The 17,764-nt window shown below is 40.4% G+C and overlaps 2 protein-coding genes across 2 annotated transcripts in view; both read left to right on the top strand.

The window, feature by feature from the left end:
• banp (BTG3 associated nuclear protein) overlaps positions 1-1,672 on the top strand; it is a 33,936-nt gene extending 32,264 nt beyond the window's left edge. The window contains exon 13 of the mRNA XM_018664298.2: positions 570-1,672. Within this exon, the coding sequence (XP_018519814.1) occupies positions 570-686 (117 nt within the window). The 3' untranslated portion in view covers positions 687-1,672. The remainder of the gene's footprint in view (positions 1-569) is intronic.
• Positions 1,673-4,127: 2,455 nt separating this feature from the next.
• Positions 4,128-17,764, top strand: part of LOC108875364 (zinc finger protein 469) — a 172,090-nt gene continuing 158,453 nt past the window's right edge. Inside the window, exons 1-2 of the mRNA XM_018664235.2 lie at positions 4,128-4,506; positions 17,370-17,425. The gene's annotated coding sequence lies outside the window, so the exon portion shown is untranslated. The remainder of the gene's footprint in view (positions 4,507-17,369; positions 17,426-17,764) is intronic.

Genomic DNA, 17,764 nt, shown 5'->3' with positions numbered 1-17,764 from the left:
GCTGTTGTCTAGTGACAGCATGCTGGGCTGGAGGGAGGATTAAATGCTGCAGGTGTGTTTGAGGGAACCTTTGGCGTGCACTCGAGGAAGGAGTGAGTCACTCCTCGTGGTCATCATCCAGGACTGAGTCATGAACCTCTCATCTTTTTAAGGGATTTTTACCCGCACAATACCTCGCTCTGTCTGACACTGACCATAGAGACAGTCAGAGAGCATTAAAATACAAATAACTCATCTCTTGTCACCTATCACTCCGCTTCTTTTCTCATTCCTTTCACCAGCTGTCTTCCTCTTTCTTCTATCTGTTGTATCTCCTCTCTGATCTCTCGTCATTCCTCTGCTCCTTCTCTCTTTGGTCCATTCACTGTGCTCGTCTCCCACAATGACACGGGGGGGGTAGAGTAAGGGCTTGGTCTCCCATCTGTTTAGTTCACAGGGAACACATTTCACCTGTGCTGCAGGGTTTTCAAAATTGCACTCATTAGCTCGGGCCAGATATGACAGAGTTAGTCAGTGTTTAATGTGTAAGATCTCATTGTCTTTCCTCTCCTTTTTTTCATCTGTCCCAGGCTGCTGAGCTTGCCCCAGCATTGCAAGCCGACATGGAAGTAAAGGAGGCCATCCAGGGCGCCATCCATGGCGAGAATGGTGAAGTGGTCCAGATTGTCACGTCTGTGGCCACCTGAGAGCCCATGTCCGGTTCAAGACAGCCCAGAACTCTGCCCTTATAGCATAGCCTGATGAGGCTCAGTGGAACAACAGAGGTCAACACATGCATACAGTCTGGCAAGCAATTAAGTCCGAAAACTTTTTTAACAAATGCTGAAGGTCACTGATGACATGGAGGGAGGACACATTTTTCTGTTTTTCGTTCTTTTTTTCCTCCGGCAAACTGCTCAATTCATTGCCAACCAGATGTCGCAATGTGGAAATGTTCACAGGGAACTCGAAAAGACCACGATACTCCAAAATCAACTGCGGTCTTTCTGGTGTTTTCATCACCAGAAGGACCTGGCCCACCGCAGAATACACAGTGGGATTATTGTCTATCCAAGGAGGATGCTGCTTATGCAGACCATCACCCTGCCACTTCATCAGCACACACGCTTGTTTACATCAAGTTTGGAAAATAGTGGAGCTATTTGGAGTTAAGCTGCTTGGCTAACCCTGAAACCCCCGTGAGGGTTTGTAAGGAAAAAAAACAAAAAAACTCAGAATCCCACCTCAAACAACCAGTCCTGTGCTCCTTTTCTCCTTATTTTCTTTCATTTCTTGTCATGGTGGACTGCAGTGGAAAGCTCATTTAGCTGAGGACAGCTACTCTTGGTTGTGATAAATCTGGCTTCCCGTCACTCTCCATGAATCAGCCCATACCATGTACCCCGGCTGTGAGCCCTGCCTTCTTTTACTTCATTCAGCTTGTTTTCATATTGCTTTAGCTGCACAGCTTTGTTTGTTTGTTTGATTTATCTAATTGTAATATGCTGAAATGTTTGAGGAGCTTTAATTTCAGAGGTAGAAGACCATGAAATAGAAGAGATGGTGCCAGTGGTAGACAGTACAAGTTGCTTGTAGAATACCAAGGAAACCTTGAAGTTGTTTATTTCCCTGAGTTTTGTCTCTGTGAAAGATACATTCATGTGAATAAAACATGTTTGTGGTTGCCATAAAAGTGTGTTTTTATTTTGGTTTCTTTCTGTATTTTCTCTTTATTTCCATCAGCCATGGTCATCAAAGTGGCTTCAAAGTTTTCCAAGACATGATTTTGCTTTCATCCACTACAAATAGACAGTTGAGGAAAGCGTGAAATAATAGTTTGGTTTTGAGGTCATGTTTCATCTTGAGCTAATTTATTTACTATTTTTGAAGTAAATATGTATCATGTCAGCTTCAATAACCATAGGATCAGGCTACTGTATTGTCAGCAATCTTAACAAAATAGACAGCAAAATAAGCTTTGGTCTCCACAAGAGTTTTGCCATAAAACTGTGATTAATATGTTGGCTACATTTAAAGTTTCTGAAGTATAATTGCTTTTCTTCAAATCCACAATGTGCCTACTGTGTGGTCATGTTTTTTATGTCGGTAACAACACTGAGAATGTATTGTTGTGTTGTGCTGGAGTGATGCTCCTCTAATGATGAATATCTGCACTCAGCAAGAAAAGTGATAAGTGAGACACTCCGAGGCTGTGTGTTGGTTTGGGGAAGTTTCCCATGCTCAGTGTGATGTAATAGTGTATTTTGGAGTTGGGGAAAGAACCAGGCGACAAAATGAACTTGATAAAACAACATCCATGGTCTTGGCTGCTTCCTCTTGTTTCCCTTTAGTCTGTTGTTGCTGTCTCTGACCCCCCTTTAAACTGCCTCTTCATCTTGTCCATTCCCCTCTCTGCCTCTCTTACGTATTCCTCTTATTAGACTCAACTTGTGTTTTCCTCTCTCTTCCTTGGAGGCTGTGATAAAGTCAATTTACTCCCCTTTAAAATTATACATTAAGCCGGACTAACATTTCGTGAGATAGACAGGGTTCATCCCTTTGAAATAATCTTGATGTAGCTGAGTTCAAATGTTGGCTTGGACGTCTGTCTCCCCCCCCAGTGACCACTCCATTAAATCTTGGACTTGGAAGGAAACAGGCCCTGCTCGTAACGGCCTTTTGCTCTTCACTTTTACAACCCTGGGCTCCATCCAGGGGCTGGAGTGGTTACTATAGCAACAGGTCCTCTCTCAGGCTGCCCCTAAGATAACCTGCTGAAAACAGAAATGAATGATAGATAGAGAGATCAGATTGTTTGGAAGCAGAATGCATGTTTTGGGGGGGTAGGGAGTGGAGTGATGGACAGAAACCAGCCGGTGTCTCTTTCTCTCCTTCTCTCAGCGGCTCTGTGTTCTCTTGCAGTGACTGAAGCTCTGGCATCTGCTACAACATGCAAGTACCAACCTCTGTTACACGCCAGGCTTTGGCTCTGACTGCAGATAATTCCCCTGCTAAAACTTTTAACAAGGCTAGAGGAGTTATCTCAGGATGTGTAAAGATGAGTGAACATATTTGTTGAGGCAAAAATGTCCAAACACAATGTGTCTCCATGATCACAAATCAACAATTGTTAATCTTGGGGAAACAAAGCTCCACACAGCCAGGACTTATCTGTCTCACGCCAGTGGACAGATCACACCAGAGCAGACTTGTCACAGTTTACAGCATATACACTTTTTAAAAAAAATGTTTTACTTGCTGAATATTCAGAAAGGTTGCAAGGAAGACATGCAAACTTTGCCTTTAGGAACACCTCTGGGCCTTTGATTGGGTTTCCTGTTGCATGCAAGCACAGAATATCCAGCTTTACACACATTAAATTATGGGATTTCTGGATGTACACATTGCTGTGTTCTTAAATTAGACAGCAGCAAGTTCTTGGACCTCAGCATCATGGCTGTTGTTACATATATCGTAAAACAGCACGGCTGCTGAACGTCAGTTTTTGGGACGTTGAGGTCAGTAGTCTGTAATTTAACTGCCCTCTTGGTTGCTAATAAAACATGACAAGATTCTGCATCTGAACTACATCAAGATCTGGCTTTATCAAACAGCAGTTTTTTGTTATGCATTACATATGATTTGATATATTACTCTGTTGAGCTGTCTTTCCCGCAGCATTAGTGAAATAGTTTTTTTGTTTGTTTAAATGCATACATGTAGTTTTATCAGTAGCACAAATACTATAATGGATATTAAAAAATGCATCTGTGCAGAATGGAAATGAGATTTTTTTTTTTTTGTTAACACAAGAAGGACGAAGGTATCAATTTATCTGAAAACTACAGGCATTATTCAATGTGTCAATGTAGAGAATAGAATATTTAATCTGTGCAGCAGAAATATAATTAGTGATACCCCATTTAATTGCTGTTATGATTTTTCAGAATTAAGCAATTTTCAATATTAGTTCCAGCAATAAGTTCCAGTAGGAATTCTTAATATAATATATATATAATATAATATATAATATGTACTACATGTTCAAATACATCATAATATTTTCTCTCCTCAACTGATCTCGTTATTTTATTAACCTCCACGTTAACTTAATCCTGCATGAACTTGCACCAGGCTTCCAAGAAGCTGTGCACGCGCTGAATGCTGGTGATTATGTCACCTGGAAAATCGGGTCTGGAGTAGAGGAACAAATGGCTCCGTCCATTAATATTTTTTCAGTTAGCTGAAGCTTCAAAGACACGAAGGATAATTCATTCAGAAACCAGCCGGGAATCCCTTGACTCATGAAAAGTGGTAAAATATGTGAGAAGTGGGTGCGCAGAGCCCTCAGCTGAAACTGCGTGGATGGGAGGTACTCCAGTTTAGGGACCAGATGTGTGAGAGAGGAGGGGTACAAACTCATCCAGACAACGGCTTCAAAATGCTTCCTGGTCAACGAGTGTCCTAAAAAACCAACTGTAATCAGCTCGGACCTTCGATTGAATGCTTCATATTTTAGTGTCGAAGGTAAGTTTGACATTCACTGGCCGTCTGTATTGTTAATTGAAATGCGCATTACGTAGATATCCTGAAGGAGAAACTTAAGACGTGATGACGTGAGGGCGTAACTACTTTTGACAGACTCATGAGACGCTTTTGATGTTTCTGTGCAGCTCCCTTTACGATGTTTTCTTGCTTTTGACCGCCGGTATTAACTTTAAAGCCCAGCCAATTCAAGCCAGACCAAATGTTGCGGCAGGCTTCTCACAGCACTGTGACTCACAATGTGCCTCGGCTGACAGGTTAACAAACGTCTTAATGTGAGGGAGGAAGCAGGTGCATCATGACAAGAGCTCATGATCAAGTAAAAATATACAAAAGAAGTATTTGAAGATTTAAAAAAGCGATTTAGCCCAATACACTACACGTTATATTTATCAGGCAGTGACAGACGCAGAAAAGTGAAACCTTAGTCATAACAGTCTCGAAGTTTAGCTTATACCACATGTAGCCTCATTGAGGTGGCCCTAATTTGGGAGTCACTACCTGTGTACTGCTTATGAGTATGGGGCCTTCCCCTTCATTTTTATAACTTACACACTAAACATGACAGGATTCATTTGGATAGGGATATTATCAGTGTTTGGTGGTTGAGTGTTGTGGTGTTAATAGGGGTGAGTGGGTGGGTTGCAAGAAATCATATCCCAGATGACTCGGAGGCCATGCCTCTTTTATGAGCCACAGTGCCGAAAACATTAGATCTTACTCGCTGATATTAAGTGTCTGAGCCAGAGGCATTTATTCAATGAGCTCTGTGGTCTGTTTGAGCAAGTGACTGTAACACATTTTATTAGCATCGAATGCCATTACAAGCACATTTCATTTAAAGTTATTGAGAGCCTAGTGTTTACTGTAAGCTGCAGGACATTTAATAAGATCAACACTGCCTCTGACTCATATAATAAGATTCTGCACTGTACAATATTTAGCAAGTTAATAATAAATAGTAGGCTGTATTTGCAACAAGTACTCTCACCTGGTTATACCAGTACCTGGAATACCTGGAACTCAGTACCTGACACTGTGCATCTTTTGCCTCTGTTATTTGTCATTCACTGTTGGAATGCTCTTTGGCAGATTGCAACTCACTGAAAAACCCTGATTGTGTCTGTAAATATGCGTCAGAGTGAGGAAAACTTCGCTTTGAGAGACATGTATTGTTCTTACAATATAGGTCAGAGACGGAAATGACTGCATCTTGCTGTGTATTTTTGTTCACAGTTTGTGAGTTTTTACATGCCAGAATGGTCCTTTGTTTTCAGAGACATTAGGGACTGAGAGAGGTCGTCCAGTTTGGATGGAGGCCGACTCTGATTCCATGGGAGAACGACTGCTTGTTTGTTAACGCCAGAAAGCTCTCACGTGATGAAAGGAAACTCCACTTAGCTTTTCATTGAGCAAACGTGTAAGTGCTCTGAGAGAGGCTGTGTTTGATTTACCTTCTCTTATCTTTGTTATGGTTATAAATATGATTATGCCAGATGTGGCATGTGGTACAAGGCTTTGTCTGGAGCCATAAATGGTTGATATCTCAAAGCATATTTTCTTCCCATCCAACCGTACCAGGAGGTCAGCCCAGGAAAACAGGGACTCAGAGGTTTCTGGCGCTGTTGAACAACAGTGTCTGACACTGCATCCCACCATCTCTGGTTATATTCACACATTAACCTATCAAAATTCTCAGAGAGTCATTGTGTGTGTGTGTGTGTGTGTGCAGCTGGCTAGATCACATTAATTTACAGTGTGTTTGTGTGTGTTCTAGGGAGAGAGACGTGTGTTTTATTGTGTTTTTTTGAGTGTTTATGAGCCTTCATAAAGTGAACTACTTGCCTCCTATTTGTGTATTAGCATGGAGCAGAAAGTCTTCTTGTCTGATTCTGGGGTTGTGCCTTATACTGCAAGTACAGAGTCTCAGGCCAAACCATTCACTGTCTCACCTAATCCCTGTCTGCACAAGACAGCCTGCCACCAAAGTCACCAGGGGACAGAGGAGACAGTAAAGCCTGGTTCAGTCTTGGAACATGTCTCTGGCCAGACAAGCTGGATAAATGACAGCAGCGTGGAGTTATATTGAGTTTTCACATTCATTAAAAATCAAGACATGGACAGATCAGCAGCATTGGACTGATTCAGCATATGAGTCAGTCTTTTTCTGATACTGTTGTGAATTGGGGAGTGAACAAGGGGATCACTGGATGGAAGAACGGATTAGGACAGATTTTAATGGGGTGAAAAAAAATACAAGGAGAGCTAAACTACAACATGATTTCCTGTTTCAGCTGTGCTAAAGAGTAAGGCATGTATACCAGTGATGGCAGGTGTTTACTTAACAACTGACAGATGTTTAGCACTACATAGTTTTGTAACAACAAATGGACCATTACAACTCTCCTCTAAGTTAATGTGTATAGTCATTGTCAACTAATTAACATTTCAAATACAAGCCAGAAAGTTATTTATACATCCACTGAGTGAATTTATCACAGACAATTGATATTCAGTCTTTTTTTTTCATCTTTACACATTCACATATGGTAGTTTCTTATCATCTATGACTGTATACAAAGTAAAGTAAGAGGAGAGATGGGAGGGAGAGTGGGAGTGACAGTTAAAGATGATATTGGAATAGTCTCACTGGGTATGTTTTTCATTCATTCTTTCGGGAAATGGTGCTTAAAAAACTGGGGTCATACTGATAAAGAGTAGACTTTTACCTTTCACAACAGCAGATGTTCAATTTTAATGGTGTGAGCAAAATAGCTCACTGATACTGGATTTTGGGACCGATTTTAGGGATTAAAAAAATTCTGATGTAGATATTATATTCTTAAAATGTATGTACATATATAGATACATATATCTTCCACTCAACTGAAAAGCTATGAAAGTAGCTATGAGGTTAGCGAACCAACCATACTTGGTTGCTGCTATAAGCATAAGTGACATGACTGTCACAGGAGAGTAAAAGATGGGGACATTATATACTTTCCAGCATTGCATCTCACAAACTAGGTAACAATGTAGCGTGAAGTCAGCACTTTACAGACTCAGTGCACCACAACACTGCCATTTGCTGAGCTCTAGAATGAATGGGAAGAGATGCTCTGATGCATATCTGCTACTGTACTGACTGTACCAAACTACAGCTGGTTAGTTAGCTTGCTAACGTAGCAAACAGGTGTGAATACCATGAGTAACAGGGGTCAGGGACAGGATTAGGTTATACTGAAAAGATAAAATGTTTAGGGCATTGTTTATGAACTTCCCTGCAATATAGTTCACAAACTAGTTAGCATCTTTCTGTGAAAATACCACTTGACTCTGCATCACTCTCTGCTCAGCTGTGATTGGCCAATACAGTATCAGCCAATAAAATCTTTTGACCATAAATCTGTCAGGCTCAAGTGAAGGGTGACCTTTTACTTTAAGAGAGTGTTGCATTATGGGTTGTTTGTAGCCTTAATGTCAACAGGCTAGCAAATTTCTCTCTTAGTGTCTGCAGTGAAGTCTCCAGTCAGCCCAGTTCAGTTTATTGGAATTATTTGCTGGTTCATGTTGTGTGATTTGCTGATGCAGAGGAAGTAAACTGCTAAAGAGTGGGGGCATCTTTATCACAGAAATGGCTTGGACAGAGTCTTAAGCCACAGAGTGTCCTGTTAGGAAATAGTTAGGAAATAGTGAGCCCAAAAGACAGTTAGGGCGAATATTCCTGTGCTACCAAATCCACCTGTTTCCAACACTGGAGTGTGTGAGTATATTTCCTTGTATGTTTCTTGTTTAAAAAAAATATTATTGCAGAGAGCCCAAGTGAAATCAAAATTTCCAGGTTCTGTTCCAAAAATAAGAAAACCATGTTCAGAATCACACTAAAAATGCAGCCATAGCTCAGACAGTTGTCATAGCAGGAAAAGCACAGGTGAAACTAATTCAATTAACGAGGGCCATCAGTGGTCCCACCTGTGAGCCAGTGAGGCAGCATGCACAACACCACCTGCAACTAGCTCACTTAAATGGAAAGCAGTTAATGTAACAGCTTTCATGAACTAGGTAAAGGGTTTGCTGTGTATAGATTAATATACATGGGTGGGTGGTATGTGACAGAATGTAGATTTATTCTTCTGACATTGTTTAAGTCAGTCACAAGAATGGGTTTCTTTGACCTATAGGTCATGCCCAGCACATACTGTCCATTTCTTAGCACCTCAGTGCCTCTTCTGCTGTCTGTTATGTCATGTCATTCTCTTTGTGTTTTCTTAATGATCTCCAGAAAGTGTGTGGCAAAACTGAGAGAAGAGAAAACTAAAAGCAGATCCTCGTTAAAACTCTCACAGTGGAGTAAATCACACGCACTGCTTTAGCTGGGAAACATAGGGAGGAGGATGTGATATAAACCTCCCAGCTCAGGCTGTATTTTGGCTGAGCTGTTGGTGTTCGGGTCTAATCAGAGTCCAGTGCTGTAGGAAGGACTGTGGTTCAGGATTGTGCCATAGCTATGATGCAAGTGAAGAAAAGGGTATGGAGGAGGAGAGTCGAGAAAAGACATGGAGCTCTGTTGCCTTCCAGCTCTGACAATTATCTTTGCAATCAGTGCAGAACAAGAACCTTTTCATTTTAAGGATGCGCCCTGCCTGCACCAGTCAGCTCAGCCATACTCAGCCCAGGAAAATGAGGTGAATGTTGCTGTACCCAGCTGTGTCCTGGCTCAGTTATAGTTTAGTGCAATTAGAGAGTAAGAGACAAGATCAGGAAACACCCAGAGGCCGTGTTGTCACTGCTGAGTAACATGATGAAGTGAGTGTGGCTGGCAGTGGCCCTCAGAAAGTCCAAGGAGAAATCAGATGTAAACCTGAAGGATTAGCAAAACTCCAAAGCCTGCACTGAGTGAACTCACAAAACCTAACACAGTGTCAGAGTCAGCCAGTTCGTTGCAAGGGCAAAAGGCAGTGTAGCATTCATGAGATAGTATTTAGAGGTCCAGCTGACATGGAGTGCATGTAGACCACAGACTATTAATGAAGAGAATACTTTTGACTGGAATGTATAATTTTTGAACTATAAAGAGAATATTCATTTATTCATTCATTATCTATACCGCTTATCTGTTAAGGGGTTGTGGGGGGAGGGGGAGTGGGTGAAGCCTGTCCCAGCTGACATGGGGAGAGAGGCAGGGTACACCCTGGACAGATTGGCAGTCCATCACAGGGCCAACACATATAGACAACCATTCACACTCACATTCACACCTACGGGCAATTTAGAGTCACCAATTAACCTAATATGCATGTCTTTGGATGGTGGGAGGAAGCCAGAGTACCCAGAGAGAACCCACGCAGGCACAGGGAGAACATCCAAACTCCACGCAGAAAAGCCTTGGGCGACCCGGGGCTTGAACCCAGAGCCTTCTTGCTGTGAGGCGTGTGCCACCATAAAGAGAATAAGAGTAAAGAGTAGAGTATGTATGTAATGTGTATTATTGTGGTGTTAAAGCTCTGTGGTAAATGCCTTAAGTGATACCATAGGTATTTGTTGTTGTTGTTGCTACGTGTGTGCAAGACTGGAGGACATGTTTTTAGAACAGTTCACCACCATCTGCTTCAACTCTTTGGTTTGATTGTAACCAAACCCCTCAGTGGGTAGACAGCTTTGGTTACAGTACACACACGCACGCACACACATTTTTAAAGATCACATTTAAAATTTCCTGTTTTTGCATGTGTGTTATTTTCTAACCAAGCTTGATTTTCTGTTCTCTTGACTTGACAAATCTCTAATATATCCCCCCCATAAATTCTTCACTACCATTCTTGTTTTCACTTATTTGTTGGATGTTGTTAACCTGCAAATCTGGTTTGAAATGCTCAGAATTAAATCACATCTCACAACATGAGACAGATGTATTCTGAATCATGCTGATTCATCATGTCAGTGATACCCAACAATATTTTATTTCTACCCACACTAGAGAAGCCTTAGTCATGTTGAATTTATTAAAGATTCTGTCAACTGAAACTCACATATCAGACTAATATCTTTGTTAACCCATATATCCAACAGTGGTACCACATAGAGCATGGCCTATATCATCATTCATCCTGTCTTCTTCTTTTCTACTTCCCAACAGTGCTCTACACACATGTACAGAAACTTTAGTGATTAACAGCCTGTCATTGAAGTTATGATGGATATATCCTGAGGTGGAATCAGAGGGTGCTAAATTATTCATTCAGGTTGTAATTGCTGAACTCATTTATAAAAACTGGGTCACAAAGCTGTTACTGATGTTGTGTAAGGATCAATTGCTGTCAAAGAGATCATAGTAAATGTGTGTGGGAGATGAATGAGGAGCGAAGATTACTGAGCTGGCTCTTGCTTTGTCTCTTCGGCTTAGAAACATTCCTAGTTTATGATGCAGGGAGTGCTACCTGAAGATATATTGACAGAAACGTGACATTGGATTCCAGAGAATGTGTGTATGTGCAGTGTTTGTGTGCGTGTGTGTCTGTGTGTTGGAGGTATTGTCTAGATACTGTTATTTGTCTGTGTCATTTTACGTAATCTACTTCCATTATGAGACATTTTACATTTTAGCTTTGTGTTTTGCCTTTCAGAAAGAAATAGGCACCACTTTTGAAACTCTGTGTAAATGGAGTATTGCTCTTAGGCATGTGAAGAAATCCAAAGCTTGACAGATCGGTTGTTACGGTTGCTACCCTGACATGATTTGAAACATGTATATAACTGTACACAAAATGACCACCACCTGTGTACCTGATGGTCCATTCTGTTATCTGATGTGATTAGGCAAAGAAAAACCAGATCACTCAAAAATACATGCAAACTGGAACACAGCGTCAATGACGTAGGTTGTAGTCTTAAAGTGTTGAAACACAGATAGGCAAGGAAACTTTATAATGAGGGAATATCCAAAATATATACTAAAAAACAAGAGACAGGTTTTAAACTCAACATGTTTCTCAATGGTTTGTCCATTGTTTTCCAGGAGACTCTATGGTCAAGGACACAGTTGTGTGCAAATACCTTTTAGTCAAGGATTGTGAAGTTTATGTAAACCTGGTAAACCTGGTTATGTATATCATGTAGTCAGTGTGATTCAACAGGAATAATTTAGTGATCTAAAATAGAAGAATATAAGATATTTTGTTTGTTATTGTTACAGGGTAAGTTTTAACCTGTTGTATTGACAAACTCATTCTGGATATTCTTTCATGTCTCCCCGTTTTCTGAGGTTTGCTGTCTAAAAATCAATAACTCAAGTTGAGGTACATGAGGCAGGCTGAAGGAAAGTGGATATTCAACATTTCATTACTGAGTAATTTTTCAAATGCACATTGATTAGAGTATATCACTAGCAAAGTATTTTAGGATGAAAATTGCTTTAAAAACTGGGTTCTTGGCCAGAGGGATGATTTTTCACACTAACAATCAAAATGGATAATCTGAAGTATGACCAAATTTGTGTGATACACATCCGTTTCTGTTTTCTAACATTGATTTTCATTTAGATTTTATGGTCTTATTATTTTGAGTAGAGACATGGTCATCTCAATGCAGTATCAAATCTGCTTGTTGACTGCAAATCCATTTGAATCCCTTATCAAGCCTATTTAGGTTTAAGGGAATTGTTCATTTTTTTTGCTCAGTAAACACCCATTTGCTTTCTTGCCAAGAGTTAAATGAATAGGTTGATAACACTCTCATGTATGTCCCCTAAATTAATCTTACAGCCAGCAGCAGCTTAGCTTAGCTTAAGCATAAACACCAGAAGAGGGGGAAACAACCAGCATGCCTTTTTCCGAAGGTAAAATGCCCTAAAGCTCATAAATTAACATGTTATATCAAAGTGTAAATGTGTCAGGTTGTGGTTTTTATGGGTTTTATGTACTGGAAATACATCTGTCGCTTGGGAAGAAAGGAAATCAGTGCATTTCCCAAAATGTATTTATGTATTTTATTTTTAAGTGACCACCTACAACATTAAATATACATGTTACCAATAGTTTATTGTTCCGGCGTTAGCTTAAAGCTAATACCTCTCTCAGTATAGCTATTCCTGCTTAAACTTTCAGCAGTTTTAAGCAACAATACTTTCAAAACTTTCAGGCAACAAAATGTATGAATAACTACGAAACTAAAACTGAAAAAGTGCCAAATAGATTACAACTTTGTTATTCATACAAGCTGTCTCAATGTGTAGTGCAGTGAATCAAAAGATAGACACACAGAGCTTAAAAAAATGTGTATTTTACCCAACTCCACCTACTACAATCCAACCCTGTCTATCTCAGAATAATGATGTGTAATTTGAACATTTGAACGAGCTGAACCCAACTCCCAACTGCAAAAGAGTCATTCTGGAGGGTAGCCTGTTGACCTGTTGGCCTTGTAACTGAGAGCAGTTCAGGTAACAGGAATGGTTTCATGTCAAAAAAGGAAGTGTTGGGTATTTAGTCGTCTTATTCAGTTATTAATATTTATAGTTTCTGTTTAGGTTTGCAGGATTGCATTGTTGTAGTGTTGTGAGTCCCTGTGTGAACAGTAGTTTTGGCTGATATTTATAATGGAAGCGCTTACATCCATGTATTATGATAAGATATATGATCCAGGTCATTACTGAACAGGGCCTCTACTTTGAGGTATACACCCAGTCCTATGAAGTCACTGCTTGTGTTGAGTGAAAGTATTTTGATTAGACATTAGATCTTGGTCATTACTGATCCATCTCTGTATTAGTCCTATATATCATTTCATCTCTCTCTGCTATGATTACTTCCACATGTCAGACCCCAGGCCTCACAGGCCTATACGAGGCTATAGTGTCTGTGAGTTTGTATGGGGGTTCAAGAGCCCCTGTAATGGGCTTCGACAGTCATGGAGTCCCTATGGATGCATCAGTGGCAGGGACTCAGAAACCTGCTGATGAAGAGGTTGGTGGGTGGGTGGCAGGATAATGTGAGGACTGTCATGGGAGCAGTGGGAGGATAGAGGGGCATGCAGGGCAAATTGAGGAAAGAAGGGGATTTGGACAGACACATCCTTGGGCTTGCCTGATGCTGATGAAAGAAATTTGGATCACAGGGACACCATATGTATATGTAAACATCTTCTACATACACACTGAAGGTATTATAAGTATGTATGTTTCCCTTTAATGGTGTATATATTTGTGTTTAGCTTCTGGGAAAGGTGGATTACCCAGCGATTAGTGTGTATATGATGGCATGACGTTGTTTGAGTGAAGTCGCAAAGCCCCTCACATAATAGTTCTTAAAGACAGGATATGTTTCATATATCCATAATAAGCACAGGGGAGCTTTGGTTGTCAGTTCTACCCCAGGTGGAGTGTACATCTGCCCAAATGATCTGTGTCGGAAAAGCATACGGAGAAATGGAGAAAACAGCTGTGGGCGTTCGTGAACACACAAAAACAGCCTCACCACGATTTTCCACAGAAAACGGCTTGCAGTGTGATCAAATGACAGACACAGTTTGGCAGTTTCTTAAGCTCGTCTTTCTGGCTAACTGTTCTGGTGGTGGTGGGAAGCCAGAGGCGTCAGTGGTGAAGGAGACCCCAAACCTTAGAGAAGAGAGAGTAGAGGAAGAGGCCTAAAAGGGAGATGAATTTGAATCACTATATTTTGATTTGTGGCATCTTTTTTTGAACAGGGGGACTATTGTTTTTTCCAAAATATATTGCTGACTGTTTTGAGTCAGGTCCCTGAGCCAGTTGGACATTTTGATTTTGTTTGTCATTCACACTTAATTCTGCATGGGTTGATAGATGTCAGATAGGTGCATACCCAGGCCATAATTCACTATCAATGCTTTCTTTGTTGTATTTATTTTTTCTCTTATAATTCAGAACATTTGTTGGCAAAGCTCTTTTGTTTTGCCTGTTACTATTTTGTTAGGTTACATAGTTAACCCTGGGAATATCACATATATTTTTGATTGCAGTCCTGAAGAAATTGCTCAGAGAACTTTCCGAACAGCTCCATTCTCAGATAACAACGCTCAGCAATTACCCAGCCAACCGAGACAAGCGAGTGAACACTGTCACCCAAACTGACAGAAAGAGGCTAAAGATATTTGGTTTCTTGGGTGTGAACAAGTTTGTGGGTTATATCCTTCTGCTTCCACCGTTCATGGTAACCTGAGAATTATGTTCCCAATGATTTGATAAGAACCAAGTGTTACACAGGGTTTTGGCAGTGACTCTTTGGCTCGGGTGTCACTTTTCTGCACTGGCACGGTACTAGAGAGCAACAGAGCATCCTCGTGTGCAGCCAGTGTTTCTGCTGAACCCAGTCTCTTCCATCTGTTTCAGACATACATCCTTGTGTTTAGTGAGGAAAAGTTACATTGTGCAGTACATGGATCCTGAAAAAGGAGGCCTGTGGGCCTTTGAAAATAACAGCTTTCCGATACTACACACTAAGCGCAGCCAATCCTCCTTGATTCAAACCATGTGCATGAAACAAGATAATGTGTTTTTAGAATAGTCTATGAAGAATAGTGTTTGTACTGTAGCATGTGCAGTTGTCAGTGTGGCTCGAGGGTCTCACTGAAAAGCTCTCATTTTGTGGACAAGGACCCATTTGCCTCTATGAATATTTAAATGGAAAGCCCACTGTGGCTTTAAACAAACAGTGCCTGTTTGTTTCAATGCACAAACATGTTGTAGACAATCAGATAAAGATTATACATGAATGTGTGTGTACAAAACACACTACACTTCAGAAGCAATTAACTAGTCACCTATTACACTTTACATTAACCACATACACTCTTATTAGTGAAAACCTGCAAAACCACCTTTATTTTTTCCTTCCTTTGCTATGTCCTCCTTTCCACCTGTTAGTGATCTGTTTTATGTGTCTCACGTGTCTCTCAGTATAATCAGTTCTGGCTTTTGGCACAGAGTAACACGTTTTACCCGATCCCTTGTTTGCCAGCATTCTCCCCCATCCCCCCTCCTCTTTTTAGACATAGATGCATCTGTGGCTTTTCCTGTGTACATATTGCACAGCTTGTATAAGTGTCTCAACTACTGTACTGCAGTTGCCCACAATGTATTCCATATGTGGTTATCATATTCTACCTTTTTGGCTTCCTCCTCAGGATTATCAGAGATAGAGAGATGTCCTAGACTCTCCTAATGAACATGAGCATCACGTTGACTGGGCAGTGTTCTCGTTTCTTTGCACAAATATTTCAGAAATGGCTGGTGGGGTTAGGGGATCCCTCTCTAAGAAAACTAATCACCACATGTGAGAGAAGTGCAAGCCGATGATATTCTAAGGAAGGAATATGTTTACAGTTCTCAGTTGGTGGTATAGTCTGTGGCTGTATTGACTTACCAGTGCTGTCCATGACTTTTCAACCTTAAACATTGTCATACTTTATTGACCAAAACAAAATCCAGCTTATACTCATGTTGCATGTTAAGCCTCACTGCTGACAAACCAGTGCTGAATCCAGTTTAATGAAGTCTTTCCAGAATATAAAAAAAGTGTGCTCATTACAGTTCCACAAGCCACATTGCTGTGTCAGGCAACTGAGATTCAGATCCATTTAAAAGTAAAAGTTTTGGTTTTTATGTTTTTATGTTTTGATTTCATTCTCTTCTTGTTTATTGCTCTTTTGTCAAACTCAACCAGAAATAAATCTGAGATTGTCACTATCCAGCTGGGCTGAGTTCAGTTGGAATTAAAATGGGGTGCCTAGCTGTTCTGTAATATGAGTCATTGTCAGCATTTCCACTAATATATCACTCAATGCTGGAGGCTAGGAGGAGAGCGTAATTTTTATGTTTCTCAGACCCAACCTGATTCAAAGGACCTTGCATGCCCTCACAAGTAACTGTCTATCCTTTCCTTGCAAGTCTCCAAGTCTCAAAATCCTGCTGTCTTTTATTTAGTAGAGCTGACTTTTACCAAATATCTTGCTGTTTTTAGTGAGCTGAAAAATGCCAGCATATGGTGGCATCATATTGCCCTTTATTGCTTTGCTGGATATGTTATTGTCTTGAAGCAAATCCGTGAATAAATGAAAACAGTAATTGGAACCATCTTTAAGAACTCGTCCCTGCCCCCAATTGATAGGGCAGGCACAGATTCAGAGTAAACAGTGAGAGTGACTGTGTTTTCATTGGCTCCCTCGCACTTTGTGGAGCTCTTGAATTTGATTGACACAAAGTGGTTGCCATTGCTTTATGCACCATTCCAAAACATTCCTATCTTTTGCTTTTATGTTGATGTTGAACATGGAAATCATATTTATTTAATTAGCTGATGCTGTGCATCTAGCACATATTAACCTTTTTTGTGACTTAACAGTGATCCTAGTGTTTGGCATGCTGTCTCTTACCGCTGCAATAGATGGGCCGGGCTATTCTGTTGTCATTTTCCTGATTGATTAGCATTGTTTTTGCACTGTTGCATTGTTTATCTTGCCAGAGATATTCAGGACTTTTATGCAACTATTGAAGTGTATCCAAGAAGCACTTTCACTGAAGCAATTCCACTCTTTCATGGTTAGGTTTCTCATAGAGTGGGAAGGGATACTGGGATTAGGAGAGTTGCTTTTATTCGGATCCGAATAAGTGATTACTTATTTATTTCCTGGGTGCCCTCCATTGTCTTTCATCCAGATATGTGTGTGTAACCTTGTTCCTCTTCCAAGCAACACTATTATCTTTTTTCCATATCAAACTCGTTGAGTGCTTTAGTGAGCCTGAGATGTGTAATTCTTTCACTGATGTGTCTGAGTGTGTAACAAATGACTGTTTTGTCTACTCTTGTCCCTGATAGGAGTGACCAAGTGGCCGAGATCAGCTGCTGAAAGAGGTGCTACTCCAACAGAAACAGTAAGTCCAGATTTTTTAGTTATTAGTTATTATTTTGCACTTGTATTGCATCTATGCCAACTATATGTAACTGTGGTGCTGTATCTGATGTACTATATGTGCACTACGCTGCACACATACATCACCAGTGTATGGAAAGACAGAACTGCCAATACATCTGAGAATACTGTGTATCTCGTAATGCACAAACAAAAGGTTCTGAGTAAGTATTTAAAAAAGATTTAAGATCTTAGTTTTTTTCCAAAACTGCCATCCAATTTGAATGAATGTAAAAGTTTTACCAATAATTACAGTTTAACTTGAATAAATGAATACATGTCAAGTATTACTATTTGGTCC

Source organism: Lates calcarifer, linkage group LG10, assembly GCF_001640805.2.
Source record: "Lates calcarifer isolate ASB-BC8 linkage group LG10, TLL_Latcal_v3, whole genome shotgun sequence".
Lineage (NCBI taxonomy): Eukaryota > Metazoa > Chordata > Actinopteri > Centropomidae > Lates > Lates calcarifer.
This window is presented reverse-complemented; position numbering and strand designations above follow the sequence as displayed.